Source organism: Amblyomma maculatum, chromosome 1 (genome assembly GCF_055883805.1).
Source record: "Amblyomma maculatum isolate TAMU_Amacu chromosome 1, ASM5588380v1, whole genome shotgun sequence".
NCBI classification, from domain to species: Eukaryota; Metazoa; Arthropoda; class Arachnida; order Ixodida; family Ixodidae; genus Amblyomma; species Amblyomma maculatum.
In genome coordinates, this window is record NC_139344.1 from 90570050 (window position 1) to 90596058 (window position 26009).

A 26009-nucleotide genomic window follows, 5' to 3' on the forward strand; every position below is an offset into this window, starting at 1 on the left:
AGTGGCATCGCAGGGGTTGCATAACAGGCGTCGTGACTCCTCCTCCTACTTTGCCACTCGCTCCTCACGACCCACGAGAAAAAGAAAAAAAGAGACGTAAAAAGAGAAATATTGAGGCGCAACGAATAACAGAGCGTGGTTGCGCTATCCTCCGAATAATGATATATCGCCTTAGCTCCCAGAACGAAAGGAGATAAATTACGAAAAAAAGGAGAGAGCAGCCAATGCATGCTTAAGAAAAGGAAGCTCTCACCGAGATTTGAACTCGGATCGCTGGATTCAAAGTCCAGAGTGCTAACCATTACACCATGAGACCTTATATTCCGACGCCGGGAATCGAACCCGGGCCTCCTGGGTGAAAGCCAGGTATCCTAGCCACTAGACCACGCCGGAACACGAGGAAGGGAAAATGAAGTTTTTTTTTTTTTTGCCGGTCCTCGGCTTTCACAAAACAAAGACACAAATACAATAATATGTACACAGTTATACAAGAAGCGAAATCCCCAAGAGAGGACCAGGCTTTGTCACATTAAAATTCTCTGAGTGTTGTCAAAGGCTCTAGCCTTGAGAGCCACTCAGGGACAGGATTCCGTATCTTCTGTATTTCTACAAACTTGCAGATGCTCTCTTGAAAATATATACGCGCTGGACGCGCTTCGGGGTCACAGTAGTACCCGGCCATACGAGAGCGCCATATACTGTGGAGGCCCACCAGCATGACTAAATCGAACGGGATCCCACCCTCATTTCTTGTTGGCAAGTACCTAATTCCGTGTGAATGCAACGGGAGCTGTTTCTTCATGGTCCTCTGTAGCACGTCCCAAAAATAAACCCCTTCCCAACAGTGCAAAAAAACATGGTCTATGGTCTCCGGTTGCTTGCAGATTAAGCAGTTTGGTCCCCATGGTAGAAACATCTCTTTTTCCTCCAAAAAAGATTTGACGGGTAGAGTTCCAGTGTGCACTTTAAAGAAAAAACTCTTGACTTCCGGCGATACATTCATTTTTTTTAACCCTTTGCAACACATTACCGCCGGGGCCTCCACAGTACAAGGCCCTGTACACCGGCACCGGAAAGATATCATCGCACACATCTCTGTACAACGTTTTCCTTGTTACGCTGCTCAAATATTCCTTTGAAAACCGAGTAGTTAAGAATCTGACGCTGGTTACTATCTCTCGGAAATAACCAAAAATGCCTCCTGTCATGCATTTTGTTGCAACTACATACTCTGGCAAGGCTCGCCCTATCCTTACTTGGCACACTGTGCGCAGGAAAGGATCTTCAACATAACGGAAAAACAAAAATCTCTTTACCAGTTGCCTCGCAAATAAGTGTCCCAGCCCTAGGCCTCCGTCTTTGACCCGTCTGAACAAGTTTGTCCGCATGCACCTTTCCCAGCTAGAGGCCCATACAAAAACCGCAAAAATTCGATGTACCTTTTGTATGTTAATTCGCGAGCAGTGGAGCACTTGCATCACATACCACAGTTTACTAATAAAAAACAGGTTACACACAGTGGCTCTTGCAAACACGGATAAATGATTACCTTTCCACTTTTCTGCTTTTTCTTGTGTCTCTTGTGCCTGCCCCTTCCAATACTGTTCGGTATCTCTGTAAAATTCCAACGGGACTCCAAGGTACTTTACAGGGGTCGTACACCAGGTCACATTAGCGAAAATGTGAGGAGTATCCGGCCATTCTCCGTGCCAGAACCCCACGCACTTTCCCCAGTTCACCTTGCTTCCCGTGACCAAACTAAATCTTTTAACACCTTCTACCGCACTGCTAATGCTATCCTTTGTGACACAGAAAATTGCTACATCATCTGCATATGCTAGGACTTTCACTTCCGCTTCTTGCAGCCGAAAACCATGAACAGCATTATTCTGTATTATGTGCAAGCACAAAGTTTCAACATACATACAAAACAAGAGTGGACTGAGGGGGCAACCCTGACGTACCGAACGTTCCAAGTTAATGGGGGCCCCCAACGATTTATTAACAATTAACTTTGTAGTGCCGTGTCGGTACGCCATGGCCACACCCTCAGTGATAATAGAACCTACATTGATATGATCTAAGATAGAAAACAAAATCTCATGAGCAACACAGTCAAACGCTTTTTCAAGATCTAGCTGGAGAATTGCCACAGGTACCCCAGTGACGTCGCTACACTCCAGCACACACCTTGCCTTATGAATATTGTAAGCAATAGACCTGTTCTTTATGCCACAAGTTTGATGAGGGCCAACAATTTCTTTAATAACGCTTTGAAGCCTCGCCGCCAACACTTTCATGAATATTTTATAATCGACGTTCGTTAGTGAGATCGGCCTATATGCAGTAACCTGTCTGAGCTTTATAGGATCATCTGTTTTAGGGATGAGGACGGTATGGGCCGCACCGTAAGACGGGGGCAACTCCTTACTATCATAGGCATCATTAAACAGCGAAGTCAAAAGTGGGGTTAATTCCATTTAAAACGCTTTGTAAAAAGCTGCACTTAACCCATCTGGGCCAGGAGACTTTCCCGAGTTCAAGTTCTCTATTGCTCGTTCAACTTCTTTATCACTAATTCGCCTCTCCAAGCTTTCCTTTCGGGATTCATCGAGCCTAGGCATAGCGCCGAGAAACTCGCCTTTAAATCTGTGCACGTCAACTTCATGTTGTGCGAACAACGCCTGGTAGAAATCAAAGAAAGCATGATGGATGCGATCGCTATCGGTCACTACCCCACCCGCTCCTTCGATCTCCTGAATTTCGTTGCGTCGTGCGTGCGCTTTTTCCATTCCTAAAGCCCGCTTAGTGGGCGTCTCCCCTGCAACCAATTCTGCCGCTCTCGCCCTCACTATCGCCCCTCGATATCGGTCTTCCTCGATAAGTTCAAGCTTTTGCTTTGTTTTCTTAATATCTTCCTTACCTATGCCGGGCGTTTTACATTCCTGCGCCAACAATTTTTCAAGTATATCTCTCAGCTGTTTTTCCTGTAATCTTTCCTGGTGCTTTAGCAAAGTAGACCGCTCAATGGCCTTCACCTTAAATTCTTCTTTGGCTAGTACCCACTGGAGCCCGATTTCGTTTTGACACTCATTTACTATTTTGGTAATTTTTTCCGTCACATACTCAGTGAAAATTTGGTCTTTTAGCAGTTTACAATTTAATTTCCACAGCTCCCATGAAAATCCACTGGCTCGCTTCCTTTTGCCTAGAGTGCATATCACTGCACAGTGATCTGAAAAGGCCACTGGTAAAACTCGGTATTTTTGACACTTTGGTATTAAGTCCAGTGACATGTAAATCCTGTCGAGGCGAGCATGACTAATACCTTGAAAGTGGGTGTATTGCACACTACGTTCACCGTCTAAACACTCCGCCACATCATCTAATGCATATTCATCTATCAGTCGTGACAATAAGTCTGTACTTCTGTCCCTGAAGGCTCGGGTGCTGCTTTTATCGCGTGCCGCCAGAACACAATTGAAATCGCCCATGAGCACTATCTGTTTCTCACTAGTGCAGCAATATTTCAGGCTCTCAAAAAAGGAACACCTATCCTCCAATTCATTAGGTGCATAAACACAGATAACCCGCCATTCTATATTCTCAAAACCGAAATCACAAATCACGTATCGCCATGTCTCTCCGGAAGCATAAGTCTGCACGTTAAGTCCAGGCAACTTTTTTACAAGAAGGACGCACCCGGCAGAAGTTCCGACTGCATGGCTCACAACGGCATAATACTTCGACGTGAAGCGCTGCACCATGCTCCCGGTCTCTTCCTCTCCCTCGACTTTGGTCTCTTGAACGGCTAGCACATCGATGTCTCTGTCTGTTATAAGGCGCAACACCTGGCTCTGCTTTTTCTTCGTTGCTAACCCTCTCACATTAAGCGTCCCGAATGTCAGAGCAGGGGTTGGATCCATTTTAATATAGAGTGAAGAGACCGAGTGCATTTGCGCTCACCTTTCGCGTCTAGCACCCGGCTAGACGCCTTTGTTTCCGCCGCAGTCCTCCGGTGCGGCTGCATGGTCTTGCAGCGGCGGTGGCTTATCGCTGGCCCGCTTGAGGAAGGGAAGATGAAGTGCGCATGAGTGGATTGCAGGGATTGCATATAACAGGTGTCGTGACCCCTCCTCCTCCTACTTTGCCACCCGCTCCTCACGACCCACGAGAAAAAGAAAAGAAGAGACGTAAAAAGAGAAATATTGAGGCGCAACGAATAACAGAGCGTGGTTGCGCTATCCCCCGAATAATGATATATCGCCTTAGCTCCCAGAACGAAAGGAGATAAATTACGAAAAAAAGGAGAGAGCAGCAAATGCATGCTTAAGAAAAGGAAGGTCTCACCGAGATTTGAACTCGGATCGCTGGATTCAAAGTCCAGAGTGCTAACCATTACACCATGAGACCTTATATTCCGACGCCGGGAATCGAACCCGGGCCTCCTGGGTGAAAGCCAGGTATCCTAGCCACTAGACCACGCCGGAACACGAGGAAGGGAAGATGAAATGCGCATGAGTAGCATTGCAGGGATTGCATATAACAGGTGTCGTGACCCCTCCTCCTCCTACTTTGTCACCCGCTCCTCACGACCCACGAGAAAAAGAAAAGAAGAGACGTAAAAAGAGAAATATTGAGGCGCAACGAATAACAGAGCGTGGTTGCGCTATCCCCCGAATAATGATATATCGCCTTAGCTCCCAGAACGAAAGGAGATAAATTACGAAAAAAAGGAGAGAGCAGCAAATGCATGCTTAAGAAAAGGAAGGTCTCACCGAGATTTGAACTCGGATCGCTGGATTCAAAGTCCAGAGTGCTAACCATTACACCATGAGACCTTATATTCCGACGCCGGGAATCGAACCCGGGCCTCCTGGGTGAAAGCCAGGTATCCTAGCCACTAGACCACGCCGGAACACGAGGAAGGGAAGATGAAATGCGCATGAGTAGCATTGCAGGGATTGCATATAACAGGTGTCGTGACCCCTCCTCCTCCTACTTTGTCACCCGCTCCTCACGACCCACGAGAAAAAGAAAAGAAGAGACGTAAAAAGAGAACTATCATGGCGCAACGAATAACAGAGCGTGGTTGCGCTATCATTAGATTAATGATATACCGTATTAGCTCCCAAAACAAAAGGAGGTACATTATGAAAAAAAAAAAAGGAAGAGCATGCTTAAGAAAAGTAAGGTCGCAGCGAGATTTGAACTCGGATCGCTGGATTCAGAGTCCAGAGTGCTAACCATTACACCATGAGACTTTTTTTTTTGTTTATTGCTTGGTCTTGACACGAGAACAAAATATACAAAAATCGTCAAACGCTATTTACAGACGCTGTTTACATATGACAGGCTAGAATTCACGCCTACACAACAAAGGCTCTAGCCTTGAGAGCCACTCGGGAGGTTCTGCTGTAGCTTTCTGGATTGCCAAATACCTATCCATGCTTTCCCGAAAATAAATTCTGTCAGTCAGTGCACCTTTATCGCAATGGTAACCCGCCGTTCTTGAGCGCCATATAGTCCAGTGGAGGCCCATGAGCATAATTAAATCAAATGGTACCGTTTCCTCGCATAAGTACCGAATGCCATGCGGGTCTAGCGGAAAGTCTTTCATTAGCATTCTTTGCAATACGTTCCAAAAGTATACTCCTTCCCAACAGTGTAAAAAAAACACATGGTCTATGGTTTCTGGCTTCCTGCATATTAAACAGTGTGATCCCCAGGTCATGAATAATCCCTTTTTCTCCAAAAATTTTTTCACCGTCTTTTTTTTTCTTTTTATCTTTTTTAAATTGCACACCGGAACCTTGCCGGTGATTACACCATGAGGCCTTACATTCTGACGCCGGGAATCGAACCCAGGCCTCCTGGGTGAAAGCCAGGTATCCTAGCCACTAGACCACGCCGGAGCAAGGAGAGGGAAAGGAGGAAGTTTGCTTTAAGTGGCCTGACAAGGGCTGCTTCACAGGGCGCATACCTCATAGAACACATACCTCATAGAAACAAAAAGTACAAAGAGAGAAATGAAAAAAAAAAAAAAAAAGCAAAGAACAGTGAAGATCTGGCGGAGTTCAGATATCTTCATGGTTTGCAGTTTCGCGGCATACCACAGAGACAAAGGAAAGAAATATAAAATCTAGCTTTCATCTTATGATATAATGAGATAAATCTTCGTTTTCTGCAGTAGCTGTGCGTTTAGCTTTTCAGTGTGTCTTAACAGGGTTGCCCTATCGCTTTTTTTGTTCTGCTATATCGTAAGGTAATCTCGTCAGGTTGTCGCACCAGTTGTCTTCTCAGGACATGTCGTCATACGGAATAATCCGTTTCAGGGAGGGGGGGGGGGGGGGAGCCTAGCACAACCTTGATCGGTAAGAAGTGCTTGTCACGCTTTTTGCACGAGCCTTGACCAGTTGTTTTGGCTGTTAAACATACGAGGGCCTTCGCTGGCTTGTATTACACCTGGATACCAAGCATCCCTCACTGCTTTGGCTGATCCATGCGCCGTAGGATCCACCCGCCCTCCTTCAGTCTTAGGGATGCATTCGGCTGCATCTGATGTGTTGCTAGCATCGTGTATGGCTATACAAAGCCTTCGTTGTCGAGATAGATAAGTCTCTTTCTCCGTTCTCTGCTGTGGCATTAAGCCCGAGTAAAGGTCTCCTTCAGGAAGGCGCTTGCCATCGTCATCCAACGTATACGGCGTCAGCACTACTGAAGCCGAGCGTATGTATGCGCAGAATGAAGTGATGGAGAATAATGGTGACGGCGGCGAAAGCTATGCGGCCTTGACTTTGTGCAAGTGCATCAGCTATGTCTTCAAGAAGCAATTACAATGAAGAGAAAAATGGGTGGATGCCAAAAGTGTCTCTATTGGAACGGGGTTGTTGCTTATACCGGGAGTCTCAGGATTGAAATGATAAAAAATGTAGAAATACTAACACGCGTGAGCCTATCAAAATAGTCCACTCAAAATGGCGTCATGTGTTGCATGCTCATTTAACCTTAGCAGGAGCTGTTGCCTTATCTTTGTACTGCAGTGAACATACAATTTGAGTCTTTTTGTTAATCGTCTCTTAGATATAATGTAATGTTTTTCCAATAAATTTTATGTTGGAAAGAGAAAGTTGAAGGATCGAGTAGTTTGAGGATGCGGGAAACGAAGCCGCTCATTTTGCGCCAGTGTTGGTTCAACTGCGCTCAGAGTTGTACGAAATCTTTTTGTCCTGGCTACTAACAGGGCGAACATTTTATATTTGGAAGCCTTAGGTTTCATACTCAGTTGCATCATGATTTTGGGGTGGTTTTCGGCATGATTTGACAAGAATGGGGGCTACAAAGGTTTTTGTTTTTAAAAAGACGAGACAATAATGACAAGTGGAGGAGCTCTCAGCTGCTTTACGTCCGCCACATGTGTTTTTTCCCTTCCCCTTCCCCAGTGCAGAGTAGCAGGCCAGATTTGAATTATTCTGGCCAACCTCTCTGCTTTTCCTTTCAATAAATCCATCTATTTTCCCAAAAAGAAGCTGAAAACGACAGGACGTGGGATGCGAATTAGGTAGAAAAAAAGAAGCAAGGCCTCGGCGAGCCGAATTCGGATGGCGGAATTTAGACGCCAGGGCGATGATGATTCCAGGATGAGACGTTATATTCCGAAGCGAAAAAATAAAGCTAGGCTTTGCGGGATTGTCGGAAAAATAAAAACAGTGCCTGAGTATATCACCCGTGGACACTACTACGTCTGTAGGCGCAGACATAACAGGCCTCTTAGGCGTTGCTTAAAAGCAGCCTCCTTGTCCCTTCTCCAAACAAATAAAGGGACAAACAGAGAAATTAGAGAAGAGGATAACATTAGGGGTTAGGGCGAATGATGGTTCACCTAACTGATTTAGTTCAGTTTAGTTATAATGCATGATGCGAAGAAAACAAGCTGGAAGTTGAAATAAGATAAAGGGAAGGTCTCACTGAGACTTGGACTCGGATTGGTTTATTCAGAGTCCAGAGTGCTAACCTTTTTTTCTGTCGCCTGCTTGGAGCGCTAACAAAACAAATGCAAAGGATAAATTATGCTGGCCATCCTTAAGTTCCTGTAGGCATTTAAACCTCTTTAGGTTGACAAGAACATCCAGGAACACCCACAGCAAGGCTCTGACAGCGCACAATTATCGTCGCATACATAGATAACACTTTCCATGAAATTTACCCTAACTGTGCGAGAGTTAAAATCGTCCTGCCTAACCAACATCTGTGTTTTTCATGTGCTATGCCTGTTCAAGACCGCAAACATAAAAACTGTAACGGAGAACAAGCAGAGACACGGGCGTTCTTTCGAACGCCCTGCTTTATTCTGTCTTCATCGTCTTGCCCTCCTTCGCTCCTGCACTGTTCCCTTTGTCGTCGCCCACGACTGCATTCTTTCTTAAATGGAGCACCACCACATCGCTGACGTCGCATCTGCTGCACATGCCGTTTTTTTTTTTCTCGGGCTGTCCTCCTGCGGAGCCATGATGATATTCGCATTGATAAGTTTTGCTTATTGTCTGGTTCAGCGAGTGGCGCGCTGCTCTCTGTGCGGGACTCTTTGGGTAGTTGCAACTTGGGCGTTCTGCCAAGGCCTTGATGGTAGTCATGCTCCTGAAAGTTTCGCCAATGCCAATTACTTGCTGTTGACTTGCTCTCCTTGCGGGGTATCCGTTGGTTTTCCTTGATCTGGAACTGCCCTCGTGAGGCATTCACAGTGGTAACAGAAATCGAAGAAGCTGCACTTCAATACTTGTAGCTGCTGCCACCGTTTCCACCGGAAGCACCGTACCGTGCACTGCTTCCTTGAGTACGCCGGTGGATGTGGGCTCGTTCCTTCCCGACCAACTCGCGACATTTCTGCTCGGACTTCACGTGTAGCACACTGACATTGGCCGCAGCGAGGCCTTTTTCTCCGGGAATCGCTTTATATTGAACTTCCTGCCTTTTCCGGTTGCGGCGAAGTGTACGGGAGTGTTGTAACGCGGTGCGGTGGACAAAAATGTCCTCGCCAGAGTCGGTGCGGTTGATGAAGCCGTAGCCGCCGATCACGTTAAACCACTCCACTGTTCCGCTCATCCGCTCTCGGGAAACTTGGGCTTTCTTCGGGTGCTGCAGCGCTTCCTGTTGGTGTTGCTGGGCGCCGGTGTCGAGCAATGCGGTCAACTCCCAGATGCCGTCGACATGCACCGGCAGGAAAGGAAGAGGATGGCTTTGGAAGTTTATGCATGGGTGGCAGCATGCTGGGGTGCTGCGGACTTCTCGGCGGCAGCAAGAGCCCTGCGACGATTGGAGGTGTCATGCAAGGCGGCCGCCCGGTGGACAAAGATGGACAGGCTGTCCGTGTCCACAGCGGCCATAATGGATACGTGGGTGGCATCTTGAAGGCCGTCGACGATGTACTGCTTAGCAGCGGGCGCGGGCCACTCGATATTGCAGGCCTGAAGAAGACGGGCCTTGTCGTAAATGTATAGGGTGACGTCTTCATCTCGAGCCTGGTGCCGCGATCTCATCGTCGTGAATTTGACGTCGTACGCACTGGCCAAGGGTGTAAAGACGGTAAGAAGGGCAGCGGTCCAGGCCAACCAAGTGATGGAGCGGCGCCTTCCGTACAGTTAGTACAGGTGCCAGGCGCGGGCGGCACCACGGATATGGTCTTCCGCGACGGAAAGCGTCATGGCGGGAGACCAGGCGGAATGCCGTGCAGCAGCGTCGACAAGTTCAACCCTCGCTTCGGTGTTATAAAAAGAACCACGGAACTCCGGAAGCGATACCGATGGTACTAGGCACCCAGAGGACAGCGAGACGCGGCCAAGCGCTGCAGTGAAAGTGGTGGATAACTCCCGGAGGGTGGAGAGCACTTCGGGAAGAAGGGAATCCGTCGAGGAGGCATGGATGCCGTTCTCGGTCGGGATTGAAGTTCCGGGCGCCGAGTGAGCCGGTTATGTGACCGCCCGGCCGATTCGAAAGAAGAGCGGGTTGGGGAGGTCTAGGTCTGGCCTGAGGTAAGTAGACTGCGCCACTGTAAAGGAGAACAAACAGAGAAACGGCCGTTTTGTCGAACGCCCTGCTTTATTCTGTCTTCATCGTCTTCCCCACCTTCGCTCCTGCACTGTTCACTTCGTCTTCGCCTAGTACATCACAAAAAATAAAAAGAAAACATAAACCACGCCATGAGGAATGGGATAAGCACGGGGTAAAAAGGAGCGAGAGAAAAAAGACATGCTCGTAGAGGAAGATTTCAGGTTAATTGCGGTTTCCTGAGGACCTTTACAGGGCACTGCCGCGCACAGTACACAGGCATCATAAATGTGAATCAAGAAGCAACGTGTGAATATGCAGAACTCTGTGCAGAGCATGTTAATACAAGACAAGAAATAGAGAAAAACAAGACGGAAGAATGTTATTCTGTGCCTGCTTCTGCCAAGCCAATCAAGAATATGGTAGCGCAATTTCGAGAGATTAAAATTTAACATTACTGTTGTATTAGAATTTACAGTATTTCACGGCGATATTTCGTTTTTTTTTTAATGTTCAGAAACTGAGCATATTGCGCCGAATTAGCCGTCCCCTGTCTGGAATGCGGAGAGATTTGCTTTTAATGGTTTATGTTATGTATCTGCGTCCAATTTTAGAGTTTGGTTCAGTCTTGTTTTCTGGTTCGGCAGCTTATAAAATTCGGCCGCTTGTTCTCTTGGAGCGAGAAGCGCTTTGGTTGTGTCTTGGACTTCCAAAATTTGTTGCCAACAATGTGCTCTACCTTGAAGCCCGGATTCCTGATTTGATATGTAGATTACAAATTCTAACTGTTCACACATACCTAAGGATATATGAATCAGAGTTTCACCGATCTATGTCCATTTTGTGCGGTCAACCGACCTCCTTTTTCGGTGTCCATTGGCCTAAATTACACACCCCGCAGGTAGTTATGGTAAAAAAATTGCTAGACCCTTTAAATGTTTCCTTTCCTAGTATTCTATACCCATACAAACCGGCGGGTCGTCTTATGAAATTGTCTTTGACGACATATTCCCGAATAATGCTTAAGATCATCCGTTATTCTAAATGGATTATTAGAAGATCATTTAAGAAGCCTTTCTGTTAGTTTAGTAATAGCTACTGACGCATCTCAATGTAATGAAAAGGCGGGTGTGGGTATATATTGGTATATATTGTCCGCATTTAGACTGGTCTTTTTCTGTCCGGCTTCCGGACTTCACCCCAATTTTCGAAGCGGAGTTTCTGGCGGTGGTACTCGCTTTACGGAAATTAGACTCCTCTTTTTCTAAAGTGGCTGTAATTTCCGACTCTCTATCCTCGTGTTCATCCCTCTCTTTGTCACTGGATTCTGCAATAGTAAAAACCATTCTCTCCCTGATCCCTGGACATTTCAAACTTGTACATATGGTATGGGCACCAGGCCACAACAATGTGACTTTAAACGAATAGGCTGACAGTTTGGCAAAAGAGTCCCTCAATGGCCCCGTATTATCTATCCTTCCGGCGACAGCGTACATCACCGCAGCGAGGTTTCGGAAAAACGTTCTGTTAAATATGAAAAAAAAGGACATCTTTTGATATCTGATGAGTACCTGCATCTAAATTATTCTTGGCATAGGAAATTATGTCATTCACGACAACTTAAGATTTCTCTAACAAGGCTGCGATGCCGTATCCCACCTTTAAATTTCTATCTTTACAGGTCTCGTTTGGCACTTTCTCCAGTCTGCGCATTTTGCAGTGAACAGGAATCATTAGATTATTTTTTATGGTTTTACCGCCGCTTCACTACGTTGAGAAGACAGTTGATGGAAAGGCCATTGCAACAGCTTGGCCTCAGTTTAAGTAGCCCGATATTGTTATCATTTGGCGCCACCATCCTTGGACACAGTCACAGGTCTGTTTTTACCGCCTTGCAAAATTTTTTACTGGACTCAAATCGTTTGCCTTGCTAAATATTTAAACATCACTCGTTCTACAATTACAGTGTCAATCTCCCGTGTGCGTTACCAATTTTCATTTTATATTTCATTTATTTCTCTTTTTGTTTCCTTTCTTCTACCCCTCAAATAGCTTTTCTTTTTTCTTTTTTATACATGCAAGTATACTTCAAAAATTTTCTTTGCTACCCAATTCTTGGCCGATCCCCCTCTGTGGGTATGTGCCAAAGGTTATTTGGTCAACAACAACAACAACAACCATGCGCTACTTATTAGGGAACTCTTTTCACACCAGTATCGCCAACGAGCCGCGCCAAGACTTATCCTTACGATCCCTCAATTGAAGGCCTCAGCTCTACAAACCCAGATCCGTACCTCAAACTTTATACGCTTCAAAATGAAATTCTATATCGCCGCAACCTGCGCCCCGATAGCCCTCTTCTACCGCTCGTCATTCCCCAACGTCTACGCTCTTCTGTCCTTTAAAAACTGCACGGTCTGCCAAGAGCCGGCCACAATGGTGTGTCGCTCACGTACTTTTGGGTCCGGCGCCGCTTCTTTTAGCGCGGCCTCTATTGTTTCGTCAAGCTTTACGTTGCCGCCTGCGACCCATGTGAACGTCAGAAGAAGTCCTCCACTTTGCCTGCCGCTCTTCTGCAACCCATGGGCGTATTTCGGGTGTTAGCCTGGATCTTATCTGCTTTTTTTTCACGTCTATATCCAGCAATAAATGGATCGCTGTCGCCACTCACTTTATGACTTTGTAAGCCACCACGCAGCCTTACCTACCGATGTCGCCGATTTTTTTCTACAAACCTTAAACCTTCATTCTTCATAACGACGCCTCCCATTATCTGACCGCGCCCGTTATTTTTGGTCCTAGTATGGCACTACCATTCTTAAACCAACTGGTTTACGGAACGGCCCAACCGCACGCTGACGGGTATGTTATTTATGTACGTCTCGCCAGACTACCGAGATCGAGACACACCCTTGCCTTATGTGACCTTCGCATGTATTCTTTTCCTTGGACACACTAATGCAGCCTTCTTCAGTCCCCCCCACTGCTTAAACGCGAGACGCCATCGCCCAGGCGACGCTCCCCACCAAATCCCGCAGTCACCTCCTGCGCCCCTGAAGTATCCCAGAAGCCTGCCTATGACCGCCGTCATCCCGCAGTCGACTACATCCTAGTATAGCTTGTCCTCCTGTGGTCACCATCTCTTAGTGGAGTTCTCTCCAAGAAGCTTCCTTTTTATTATACAGTGGGCCTTACCAAGCAGAACGCCGCGTCACTGACGTAAACTAGGACATAACTCCCCTTGCATCCTCGCCATCCTCTCTTTGTCCCACCATCCACATCGTCCACGTACTCCGCCCCGAACCTTATCACGAAGTTCAAACGTCGCCACACTAACGTCAAGACGGCACATAAACAGCCGCGGGTCATGCAGCGGGCAGACAACGACAACGAAGATGAGTGATAGTGCGAGCCGAAGACTTACGAAGATGACGAAAATCTATGTTCTCGAAGTTGCTCACAGCTTGTGTTATCTTTGCTAGTGCAAATAATTGTAAATATATTCTTTCCCGCAACAATATTTTTGAACTGAAACAGAAGACTTCATGAAACTTGGTGAGAGGCGATCTTGAGTTGGAACTTCGGTCCTGATTATGTATTCCCACCATGCGAAATATCTGTGCGCGCATTGTAGCTTTTCTGTAATTAGTCATGTTCTTTCTTTTAAAACGTGCTGCATTTACACTGCCTTACCATGCTTTGCGCAAAATTCAGCGCCTCTTATGATGTGCAAATAATGCATGTGCCCGTTAATGCCGAAGATAGCAGCAAGAGTGTACGAATAGCATGAAAATAGCCGTGCGTTTCTGACAGCATTCAGTATCTCTATGCAACCCTCGCCTGTGCTCGCGCTCGCAGCAGCTTTCGGGAAATTCTTCCGAGTATAGCTTCGGACGACTTGGTTCTTTTGTCCCGTTAGCGAGCTAAGCGATTGCGAGCTGACGAGCCACATGAAGAGAACCAGGCGCCATGTAGTGCCGACGCCATGAGCGCGTACGCCTCATATTTTCCTGAGTGCTAGGTTGCAACCGGCATCGCACTAAACGCTAGCGCTCTGACTTACCAGTAGCCAGTTTGTTGTCATGATGAAATGCAATCGTGTCAAGCTCTGCTAGCGCCGGCACTAATTCTTTTCGTGACTGCACTGGTGAAACCAGTGGCTAGAGCTGCAGGGTGAGAACCCGGAGGGAAATGTGAGCGCGCTGGCCGTGGACGACTTGCTGCTGTCCGGTTGGGTGTGCCCCAGGCCCGGAAGCTGCAGCTTCGAGAACGACCTGTGCGACTGGAGAAACGTGGCCGGCTCACCGGACCTCACCTGGCAACGATGGTCTGGTCCTACTCCTGACCGTAGTGGCCCGGCCATCGATCACACTCTGGGCTCGAGGCATGGTACGCCACCAAAATGAAATATGCGGCGTGTCATACGTATACATTTAGCTCATGCTTCTTGAAATAATTTACGTGTCACTCAAAAATATAATATAATTTAGTTGTTACGAAGTCGAAAAGCCAACTTAGAAAGAGGTCTGACAGATCCGGAAAATTATCTATTCAGCCCCGTGAGCAGTTTTATGATGAGATAAAGCGGTCTGTTTTAGAGCTTCCCGATCCAGAATCCGTTCGTGCCTGTGGTGTCTAAGTAGGAGGAGTATATACTTGTGAGTGTGGCGGACACATCGTCTCCTTATTCTTTGATAGAGCGAACATCAAGGTGCAAGCCAAGCTAGGCTAGTGCTCTTGGGAACAAAATCATTAGACACATGCTGCCAGAAAATCCTTTATTGCGTTTGAAAATAACTATTCCAGCTAGAAATGGATGTTAAGTTTCTTCAAATAGAAGGCATGTGACTCGCCTGTCAGATTACTAGCCAGTGTTCGGTTGCGCAAGAACCATAATGACGCTCGGGTACACGCCCGTGTACTCTTGCCTTGTCAATGACTCGTGATTCTCGTGCGCGGATACCATTCAGCCGTTTCACCATAGGAGAAAATATGATGTGTCTATAAACAATTTTTTTTTTCGCTGAAATATTTATTTATTGCAGCAGTATGGTTAGGGGGTGGCATTTTGGAGTTTAATATACACCAATTTTTAGAATTGTCCTTATATGGCCATAAGCCCTTTTTTCCCAGTTCTTGAAGCTTGCATCGTCTGAAGTGCGACTAATTGCGCCCAGTGGGTGGATAAAAATATATGCATTATTTTTAGGTGTAACGAATCTAGAATCTAGAACAAGGTCAGACATGCGTGACTGAGACTAGATGGAGTATTGCTTGGGCGGATGTGTCCAATCTGCTACAGTAAATTATTTTTTGCTCATTGCTCAGGGAATACCCAGAGTCAATGTTTACGCTCATTTTCACAGGCCACTTCCTGTTCCTTGATGCTCAAAGCGCCAGGGGTAACCGAGTTGGCATCATTGAGAGTGAGCTGCTGCATTACTCCCCCAAGAGTTGTCTCCAATTTTATTACTTTGTGGACCCGAAAGGTACGTGTTGCGATGCGAACTTTAACTCAAACAGTACTTGCATAACCGAATTGTGAGCAGTTGCGTTGAAATAAATTTACCCTGCAGGTGGGCAAGCGCAGCTCTCAGTTCAATATGCACAACGCGGGAAGGTGTTTCGTCGCATGTCTGTTTTGGCTGAAGGAAGAACTGCTGGATGGCAACTTTTCCGGACCCATCAGAGCTGGCTGCCTGCGGCGTATAACGTAAGGATGCACTTGTCTCTACATATGCTCTTGAACTTGCAGAAGTCCCGTGTGAATTAGCTTAAAAAAGTCCTTGAGCCAGCAATTCGCATCAATGACGCAGCAAAATTAAAGTTGTCTCACTTGTCACGCTTATATATTTTGCTCGACTTTTCCTTTCAGTGAAATAGCGCTTCGGCCACACTGGACTGCTCACCTATTGAAAGAACAAATCATGAAAATGTTCTGTGCAGTGTGAAGTCTTTTTGAAGTCTTGGATTAAATATTGACATTTGATATATTGGTAGTCTGATACGAGTATGGTATGATATAGTGTGGTACGGTTTGGCATGAACTTTACTGCATATGCTTTACAGAATGTAGGAACTCGCAAGTTTTTGACGCGAAGTCGCAACCTTAACATGGGCATTGGATTTGTTGTCACAGGCAGAGTAGGTTGATAGAGGGTAAACAGAGAACTACTTCAGTTTTTCAGAACGAATTTGCTTTGTTGTGCTGTCGCATACGTGTTACACATGTATTATACACCGCTGCCGTGGTTCAGTGGTTGGGGAGTACGACTACTGTCCCCAAGGATGCGGGATTGAATTCTGGCCTCGGCGGCCTCTTTTCGATGGAGGCGAAAAGCAAGGCGCCCGTTTGCTGTGCAAATATCAGTGCACGTTAAAGAACTTCAGGTGATTGAAATTTCCGGAGCCCTCCACTACGAAGTATCTCATATTCTGAGTCGCTTTGGGAAATTAAACTCCACAAACGAAACCATACATGATTTTCTTCACCACCTTATTCTGGTAGTAAAATTAAAAAAAAAAAAAGAATAGCATATGTGTTCTCAGCTCAGATATCAGTAATTTCGTATTAACCTTGCAACCTGGAATTTTAAAAGAGGCGTCGCTTCTATGATCACGTCACGAACTCAGTGAAACAGCATGACCAGAATTGAGGTTGCCAAGAGGAGTGCAATGAATCATCACAATTTCCGGTGTCTATTTCAAAGTCGCCGTTTTTATTTTGCATCTGCAAATGTCTGATCTTTCGCTCACGTCGTACGGCTGATTGATAATGCATTTGAGTAGCTTACAACTGTGGTGGGACGTCTAGCACCGTGCATCAGTACCGATGCGTTGAAACTAGAGCTAAAGCAACGACTCAAAGTATCGCTGTAGACTGTGCTATCGGACGTCGTTCTCCATGCCTATAATTTAATTTCCCCATTTTAACCAGATTCGCATTTTTGGTTACCCGGGTGATGACGAGCCAGTCGATGTGGCCATTGACGACATTGAAGTTTTCGACCGTAACTGCCCCGGAAATATGACTGCAGACGGTACATCAGGTAAGGCCATAGTTAATTTAACGCATGATCAGTTGCGCGGCAATCGTGTTCGCTGCTTGGTATCACTCGTACGCCTTAACAAGTATTCTTTCCTGATCAAAACTACTTGTGCATAAGTTGGCTTTTATCTTTAATGCGTGCATGTACCATATTTTGAAAACCATACGAGGAATTCTTTGTTCTACAGTGTAGCTGCTAAGCATTGATTTATACCTTTAGTGTAGTTGCTCACGCCCCCTTCCTTTCAGAATCTTCCAAATTCATCCTTCCTATGTATGACTCCTAAAACGCATGCAAAATCAAGCAGACTGTAGCCAATCTGAGCACCTCGACACAGATTGGGGGGGGGGGGGGGGGGGGGGAGGGGGTGTACTGGCGGCACTGCCGAGAAATGTAGTAATAACGACGCAATAAGAAAGTTTACACACCCTCCACAACTTTTTATTCTCTCGCATAAAGAGCTTAGCCTGTACGTCTCTAGCTACCATGCTAGTTTTGGATAAGAGGCGATGGACATGTGCTGCTCGGAGTATAGATCGAACTTCACCCGCATCAGGTTGTCTTGTTCTTACTCGCAAGTTGTTTGCGGCTATTTTTCCTTCCCGGAAACCTGACCTTTCATTGTCGGCTATTTCATTGACCTGGCGCAGTGGAAATACGCAACTCAACAGTCTGGGACTGCGACTTCGATATGGATTTTTGCTCGTGGAACCAGTCAGGGAACACATGGCTTATCCGGTCTGGTCGAACTGCCATCCTCACCCGCGACGGACCGCACACGGATTCCAAGTTACGCACTCTGGAGGGTAAAATGCTTATTCGTATTGCTTTTGCGGGCTCCATGCTTTTCTTGAACGTAGCGTAGATAAACTTTAATTATTGATTGAAACTAAAAGAGGTTTGTATTATGGGGTAAAAAGATTACATTTATATACCGTGAGGTATAGTATGGTATGAAACGATTTGGTATGACATGGCTTGGCACGGTGTGCTGTAATATGGTGATGACCAGATATAGTATGGTACTGTGTGACAGGGTGTTGTATGATAGAAGACGGTATGACTTGGTATGGTGTGGCATAGCATGATATAGTGTGGTGCGGTATGGCATATAGGTCTTGCCGGACGTTCCGAAACTGCAGGTCGGCTATGAGAGACGGCACACCGGGTGTCTGCACGAACCTGACAACGCCGGGTCGATTCGGTCTGCAGCAATGAAATATTTTGGTCGGGCTCATGTAAACGCTGCTGAGTCGGGGTGAGCTGCCGTTAGCTGTCGGGCGGAGTGAACCAGACAGAATAGGATATGCTGACTCAACTTTTCGTCTTGCACTGATATCATGCAGCAAACAGGTAGCTTGACGCGGCAGAAACAAAAGGCCGATAAGACGCCGCGGCGAGTAACTATAGTTTGGAATTGCCGATGTGTTGCTTATTCAGGACGCTGTAGAAAGCTTGCAGTATATCTTTATATTTTTTATGTACAGTGCATCTATAAAGTCTTTTCTTTCAATACTTTTGCCTGGGCTAGTTGGTTCATGGTTTCTTTCGTTCTGGAATTATTTTCCTATTACTCGTCGTGAAGACGGTACTCATGGCTCATTTTGAGGGCTCCAAAGTTTTATGCAATGTGGTCAGTAGCTAAATTAATTGATGTTCTGAGAGTACTGCGATTAATCGATGGCGTTGATATTCAAAATGGAAGTTTTTCGACACTTACCCATGCAAGCTACTTTGGCGACAAACGGTTGGAGGAGGTTCGGGAGAATCCTCAGCTACAGTTCCGTAATGCGAGGCAGAATTTCGCACGATAATCTGCTGGCAGGTAGTAGGGGTAGGAAATAATATGTTTAAAATTACAGGGTTTATCGTCGCCAAGCGACACGTGAACGCTGAGGGAATAGTAGAATTCTCCGAATTATTTTAGGCAACCTAAGTAGACTTAAAAGGGCACTGAAAGGGTGTCCACCGTGGATAAAGAAAGCTGATGACACTGATATGCATTGAATCGCAAAGCATTACTCACGGACCAAAAATGATCGAGCTTATTTGGCATCACAGATATCGGCGATTAAAAGCAGGCTCCAAGTTTTCGCTCTCAATTCAAACACGAGGTCGAGTGAGAACAGACATAAAGAGTGCAGACCGGCACCGCATTCCGCCCACGAATTCTTCATCATGCAAATCTGGCTCAGTTATGTGCTTATGTAATTTTCTTTTTCTGGCAGGTGCGGTGATCAAAATCTTGAGAAACACAACCAGAAGGGGAAAAAAAAATAGCTTGAAAGACGTTGGCAAGCGTTAATGGGTTGCATTCGTACTTGGCTAAAATTTTCCAAGCTATGGTCGTGTAATAACTTCGGGAAGGCAGGTCCTTTCAAATTATGCCTTCCTGTTAAGTTTCTCCTTATTTATTTAAGCCTTCGCATGGTATGTCACGTATTTAGATCTTTCTTGTGAGCTGCCGCCAGGAAAGGCAAAAGTTCACAAATAAGGAAGGGAAGCGATCTGCACACTTGAGAGCATTTCAAGAGCGTCGAGGATCTTGAGTTTAGTAGTAATATCAGTGGAATGTACTGTAGGCTCCTTTTGTTTGTGTGAGCCAACGAAGGTTCTGCTACCTGTGTCTTTAGCATAAGGGTCTTTGAAGCGCCTACGGCACGTTCGTGTTAGTTTTTAGAAGACTGCGTTAATATCGAGTAGCATACCATATTATTACCTTAATTTTGGTTCATGTACGCAAATAATTTTCCTTGTAATTTCTTTTTGGTTCTTACAAAAAGTTTACTCGATAGAACACGACTGCTCTGTCTACTTTGCGTTTTGCTCATTTCTCGTGTTAAGGAACCGACATTCCTAATGATCACCTTCTGCATCCACGCAGAATGACATCAACTTTTTTCTTCCATTTACCAGGGAAGTACGCTTACTTCTCGCCCCAGCTGTCATCTCGTAGCGACATGCTCACCAGTGCTCCTCTGCTGCCCTCGAAGAGCGACTACTGCGTCCAGTTCTGGTACTTCTTGTACAGCTTGGCCCCGGCGCAACTTCTCATGGGTATTTTTAACGGTGAGGCTGCAGTACCGCTGCTAAACTGCTTCTCAACCTAAATTGCCATTTTTCTTGACTCAGGCTGTGCTTTTACAACCAAAAATGGTTTGGAAGACGCATCTGAAACTCCATTTCGGTACGAATGCAGTTTGGTCTTCGCAAAGAACATAACGGCAAAGAAAAGTTTGTTTTGTGTTCAAGCGGTACCTTACTTCTTCAGTACCAGAAAAAAGAAATAACTTTCTCATAACTCATTCAATCTCAGCGTCTATAGTTCATCTGTCTGTATGGCGAATTAAGGCACAGCGTCGGGAGGGCTCCTAAATGTTTCAGCCACAGTGCGAGTCATGAGGAAAGGACACTGTTTTTGTGAAGTACTTATCCTGCTTTTAATCAAGTCAGTGTACGCAGTTCGTAGCGTTATTGAAGTATTTAAATAATCCCTCCTTGCGTTTAGTAAAGATTAGGTAAATGCATTAAGAATATGATTTTTTTTTGCTCACATTAGTCTTATCGCTGTCCTGTCTGATCAGTAACCGACCATTTGATGAATAACAAATCATATAATGAAAATAAAACTGAGAAGGGGAAAAACTTGCTGGCGGATGTCTCGAAGGTGAAAAGTTTCTTTGATTATAATGGTGCATTTTAAATATTACGTTCCAAACATCCCAACCTCCTGACTCGGGCTAAAAATTATCATTCTGTCTAGAAACGTTTTTGAACCACTTCTTGACAAAATATCTTCTTATACGTAATTGGCACATATGTCATAAAACATGTGTAGTCGCACCGCCATCTCAAAGCAGGGACGTAAAAGAAAATAAATTAGGGGGTATTATTTGTGTACTAATAACAGCTGAAGCAGCGATTGTTCAAGAATGAAACCCATTGTTCACTTCATTTTTCGAAGCTCATTTCAGTGTTGAAGGCGTAGGCACGTCATCGCCTTCGTGGTTTTGAACGAATTAATTGCTCGCAGAACCCGCAACTTCGTTTTTGTTTTGTTACGTTTCAATGTTCAAATATCGCATCCCCGTGCTGCACGCGCAGAAACTTCGAGTGGCATCGATCAGGTGAGCTGGACCCAACAGCAGGGCTTCGACCGCATCTGGAAGAGAGGATCTTTCATTGTGCCGAGTGGGGACGCTGCCGGAAAGCGGTTGGCTGTTACAGTGCAGCCGCGTAATAGAGGCCTGGTGGAGGTCGCCCTCGACGAGATGCGCGTCGCTCCTAGTGGAACATGCATGCACCCAGGTTGGTGACTTTAGGGTTGTGGTTCAGGCCATTACAAACAACCTCACAAAAGTGTTAAGGCACTCTCATAGGAGACATTTCGCGTGAGCTCGTAGCTTATTTATCTCTCGACACGGCATCGTTTATGACTCTGATCGACAAGTAGTTAGAGCTGAGGTCATAAAGACGCCGATGTACCACGGAAGAACGCAACTTCAAGCGTACTGTTGGCTTCTCTTGAGGAAATGCCCCACGATTTTCTGTGTGGTATAGTTTGTACCTAATATTTAGAGTATAAAAACTAAGCCTTGAAGAAATAATTTTGTTCAGTTTAACTTGCAGAGTCATAAAGCGATTCACAGAACGTCGATTTCAGTCATTTTCAGGTGACAAGTACGCTAATAATTCCATTGCTTCCACTTTGTTCATATATATATATATATATATATATATATATATATATATATATATATATATATATATATATGTGCATGCGAACAGCCACTTATAACATAATTTAATTTTAGATGATGGTGTCAACGTTCCGAATAGGTGCATGAGCTATGAGGGAAGCTATATAATGGAGTGCCCCCGAAAAATTTCTACTAGTTGTTTTTTTAACGCTCGCTGACAACGCACTGCGCACAATTGTTCTTGCATCGCGCCTGAATCTAAATGCGGAAGCTGGGCCAGAAATTCAATCCCGAGGGATTAAGATCAGCAGCTGATTGGCAAAACCACCAAGCCACCGCTTTGGTTGCGGAAAGTTCTACTAGTAACGCGTTGGCAGGACCTGGGCCCGTATTCCGAGTTTGCGTCGTTATCACAGGGTCGCTATCTCACGTGACCTCGAGTCATCTGATTGGTCGAAACACCAGAACCGGGTGTGACCACTACGGAACCGGAAGAAGCGGCAACATGTTCCGGCGTTTCCACCAATCTGATGATTCGAGGTCACATGAGATAGCGACACTTCGATAACGACGCAAACTCTGAATACGGGCCCTGGAGTTGTTTGTTCGAGAGCTCTCCTGTGCCGATCATAAAGCGGAAGGTAAAGTGGCCCATATTCATGATTCGGGGATTTCTTCAAAGTGCACCCTACGAAGTTGTATGAGCTAATCCGCACTAGAAAGCAAGACGAAAACTGCTAAATTGCTTCTTTTTTTTTTTTTTTTTAAGGAGCGCAGTGCCTGTTTATAATTGCAATGTGCCTTTGTTTCGATATCTTAAAATAATTATATTTAAGCAATAAAAGTAAAACTTTCCCCGTAGAGTGGTCAGCAAACGTGATGTGTAAGTTACGGGTCCTCATGTGCCGGTATATGTTTACACCTTAGCTTCAGTTGGTTGGAGTATACCCCGTCCATATAACACTAATTAACAAGCCATTCTAGAGGTGTGTCGAGAGACGTATTCTTTTCGACATTTTTGATGTTGCAGCCAGACCTCGGCGTGCGAAGTCGCAAAGAAACCATCCAAATATTAAGTCTATGTCGAGTAAAGAGCTTGTTTTGTATGACATGACATTTGCCTTGCGTCGTGTCTGCAGCCGGCACTTTGTGTGATTTCGAGGGAGACGGCTACTGCGGATTCCAAGTGGATAGCAGCGGCGGCGGACGTTGGCGCGTCGCTGGAGGGAACAGCGACCTTGTTACGGTCAGCGGCCGGTACAGCGACCACACTTTCGGTGCTTCGAAAGGTGAGTTCCAAGGCAAAACCCACGGCTGCGTTGGAGCCTTGAAGAAATCGAAGCTCACTTACCCAGTCCTTGAATCGAAGTACTAACTTCGCTCTTCGCTGTCCCCATGCATTATAGGAGGGCGAATAGAGGATTACTTGATGCCGTACTTTGTCTTGAACTCATGCGTGGTTCGGCTAGGGGCTAGCGTCCAGGTACGCTTGTTCCAACCACCTTCCTGACCCGAATCTATTTACCGCTGGCTGAAATTTCTCTGGCTGAGATCCGCCGCTCCTCTGCTCGTCAGCATTGGCGGCTTGCACGATTGTAATGCACACTGGAGAACAAAGAAAACGAAGAAATCAGCTGACAAACAAAACAATTGAGAAAAATACATCGAGGGGTTTTGGCGGCTTATATTGCTTCTTTAATTATCATTGAGCGAAGCGGGAAGCTGGGGTTGCGGTCGCGGAAGCTGGCACTGTTTCTCGCACGAAGGGAAGGCGCGGGAGATATATGCGTGAAAACAGGAATGGGAGGAAGAGATGCTTACTGCGTTGTACATCAAATCATTATTGACATGAGGTTATTCTCATATTCCCATCATTTTCTTTATTCCGCTAAGAGTGTCGCTCGTATACAGGCGAAGTTTGTACTATATATAGTGTACGAATGTCTCGCATGTGCGCAATATTTGGCGCGGCTGAAATAAATCTATAATAATTATAGATCTGTTACAAAACTCCCTGATTTAGTATATTCTTTCAAAGATAGATAGGCGATTTGCGTGTCTCCCATTGTGTCCGGCATATACTAGAGACTTCAATACAAGTCTATTACATGGACTGCCAGATCGTAGTGAAAAAAAAAAAAAAAAACAACAACAGCACATTTTGACATAACTGATTATCACGAATAGCTTAAACGTACTAAAACGTACTAACATAAGCTTTTTTTTTTTTTTTTACACTTTTTCGTTCGTCTTCACGCTGTCGAAAGGGAGCTTGCAGCTTATGCATGTTGCGTTTTATAATATGAACTTTCATACCTGCAGCGAGGCAGTAATGAAAATGATAGCCATCGCATTAGTAGACTGATATACACCTCGACGTTTCATAAGTGAAGCGAAAAAACTAATGCTAGATGCATCCCAGACTTCGTATTGCCGCGAGAAAATTGAAGTGACAGCGAATGTTGTAGGCAACCTGTTAACAAACGGGACGTGCTCATCGCTACGGACACAAAACGAGATAAGAAGAAGAACGCGGACAGTGCTTGGGTTAGCAGTTCGGCAACAGAAATATTGCATTCCACAATGGAAGCCGCAAGTGACCTTTTAGGGCCCTCATAATATTTCTGTAAAAAAGAAATTTGGTTGCTGCAGATGCAGCGACCATGCAGCTCGTACATATTTAAAACATGAACACTGCTGAGATACTTTATATCTTACTTAGCTACAGTATCTTTATTTAATTGTGTTAGGCTACTAAATTGGGCGCTCACTGCCTTGCATAAGTTGTGGGCTCAAGACAATGTCATGAACCCCCCCTATTCCCCCTTTTTTATTAGGTGCAGCCCTCGGACACTCTGCACGTATAATTAAAACCTAGCCTACTTCTGATTGATGGAGTCCCGAAAAAAACAAATATTATGACTCTCACACCAGCCAAAATTTGGAGAAATATTTTACCCTTCCTATTGTTTTAGGAGGCCACTTCTTGCTTCTGCACCTCAACGAACAGAAGGGACAGCAAGACGCTGCTTACGTCGCCAGCCTGGTGATTCCGGATCAGGCCCCAATGCAAGAACGGTGCCTAACATTGTGGTTCTTCGTCGAGGGCACCGGTGTGGCATACTTGAACGTCTCTGTGCGGGCTCGAGGCAGCACAGCACCCATAGTGCAGGACATGATGTTTGGCCAACCTTCGACTGGATGGCGGTACGGCAGCGCAACTATTCGCTCAGATTCACTGCATGAGGCAAGTATAGACCCAGCAAGATGTCATTTTTTTTTTCATAGTTGGTACACAGAAGGTAAAAAAAAAAAAGGAAACAGGTAGGGAGGGGAGGAAAGGGGGAGGGGGGTCCTGGAATATATAGTGCTCTAGCCAGGGCACACGTGTTCGTCCTCTGATCTCTGTTCTGAACTTCGCGTCCTCCTGAACGCTACTTTTCTTACCTCTTCGTCTCGTATTAAAGGAGAAGAGTTGTAACTCTCGCCTGTTGCCCTCGCAAAGTTAAAATGAGCGAAAATGCATGGCGGCGCTTCTCTTCCGTAAAATTAAGATCAGCGTTGGCGGACATGTGACCCTCCTCGAACCGGTTTGCGTTGCAATAACGCAAGAAATTTATACAGAACTTGTGAAAAAGTCGCTATTGCCTGTCTCCCCTGTAATCTGAACCTGCGTCCTTGTGCTTGTCAGCCGAACGCACTAACCAGGGAGCCGCCGCAGAAGGTATTGTCGATGGACGGAAAGGAAATGATGCGCTTGGCTTGTGTATCCTCCCATGCGCCTTGCGGTTGAAGACGAGGTTATGAAATGCATCTGTTTGCACCCTCGGTGAATATATCTGCTACAGAACGCACTTCGTTTGCGTGAAATCGTTCCGGAATCTCGGTCGCGCCGCGAAAACCGAGTGAAGAACGAAAAAAAAAAAAAAAAAAAACGCTGGGTGAGCAGCAGCCCATCTCAAGAAGAGGCAGAAAACGCTTTGCGACATAACGCCTGTGACTCGCGTTACATGTTGAGGCCCCATTCTTAGAGAAGTCTCAAGGAAAGATAGCAAACGGCAATTTTCGCTGTTAAGACGTCTCTTAGCTAGATCTCTTAAATAGCCAGTAAACGTAATGAAATCGTAGCTGCATTAAGGTGCCCAAATCAAAGGAGAGTCCCGAGTTTCAACACGCGAAAGGCTGCCCGCACCATCCAATTGCTCTAACTTGTCAA

At 45.6% G+C, this 26009-nt stretch overlaps 1 protein-coding gene and 7 non-coding genes across 8 annotated transcripts in view; 1 reads left to right on the plus strand and 7 right to left on the minus strand.

The window, feature by feature from the left end:
* Window positions 1-26009, plus strand: part of LOC146203157 (MAM and LDL-receptor class A domain-containing protein 1-like) — a 138914-nt gene that overhangs the window by 43830 nt on the left and 69075 nt on the right. The window contains exons 30-38 of the mRNA XM_084588544.1: window positions 14202-14433; window positions 15411-15533; window positions 15621-15757; window positions 16982-17093; window positions 17744-17899; window positions 20010-20162; window positions 21198-21401; window positions 22933-23082; window positions 24769-25040. Of these exons, the coding sequence (XP_084444670.1) occupies window positions 14202-14433; window positions 15411-15533; window positions 15621-15757; window positions 16982-17093; window positions 17744-17899; window positions 20010-20162; window positions 21198-21401; window positions 22933-23082; window positions 24769-25040 (1539 nt within the window). The remainder of the gene's footprint in view (window positions 1-14201; window positions 14434-15410; window positions 15534-15620; window positions 15758-16981; window positions 17094-17743; window positions 17900-20009; window positions 20163-21197; window positions 21402-22932; window positions 23083-24768; window positions 25041-26009) is intronic.
* TRNAQ-UUG (transfer RNA glutamine (anticodon UUG)) lies at window positions 245-316 on the minus strand. The gene has a single exon. It is a non-coding gene; the product is annotated as a tRNA-Gln (tRNA).
* Window positions 322-393, minus strand: TRNAE-UUC (transfer RNA glutamic acid (anticodon UUC)). The gene has a single exon. It is a non-coding gene; the product is annotated as a tRNA-Glu (tRNA).
* On the minus strand, window positions 4342-4413 carry TRNAQ-UUG (transfer RNA glutamine (anticodon UUG)). Its single transcript has one exon. It is a non-coding gene; the product is annotated as a tRNA-Gln (tRNA).
* On the minus strand, window positions 4419-4490 carry TRNAE-UUC (transfer RNA glutamic acid (anticodon UUC)). The gene has a single exon. It is a non-coding gene; the product is annotated as a tRNA-Glu (tRNA).
* Window positions 4770-4841, minus strand: TRNAQ-UUG (transfer RNA glutamine (anticodon UUG)). The gene has a single exon. It is a non-coding gene; the product is annotated as a tRNA-Gln (tRNA).
* On the minus strand, window positions 4847-4918 carry TRNAE-UUC (transfer RNA glutamic acid (anticodon UUC)). The gene has a single exon. It is a non-coding gene; the product is annotated as a tRNA-Glu (tRNA).
* On the minus strand, window positions 5844-5915 carry TRNAE-UUC (transfer RNA glutamic acid (anticodon UUC)). The gene has a single exon. It is a non-coding gene; the product is annotated as a tRNA-Glu (tRNA).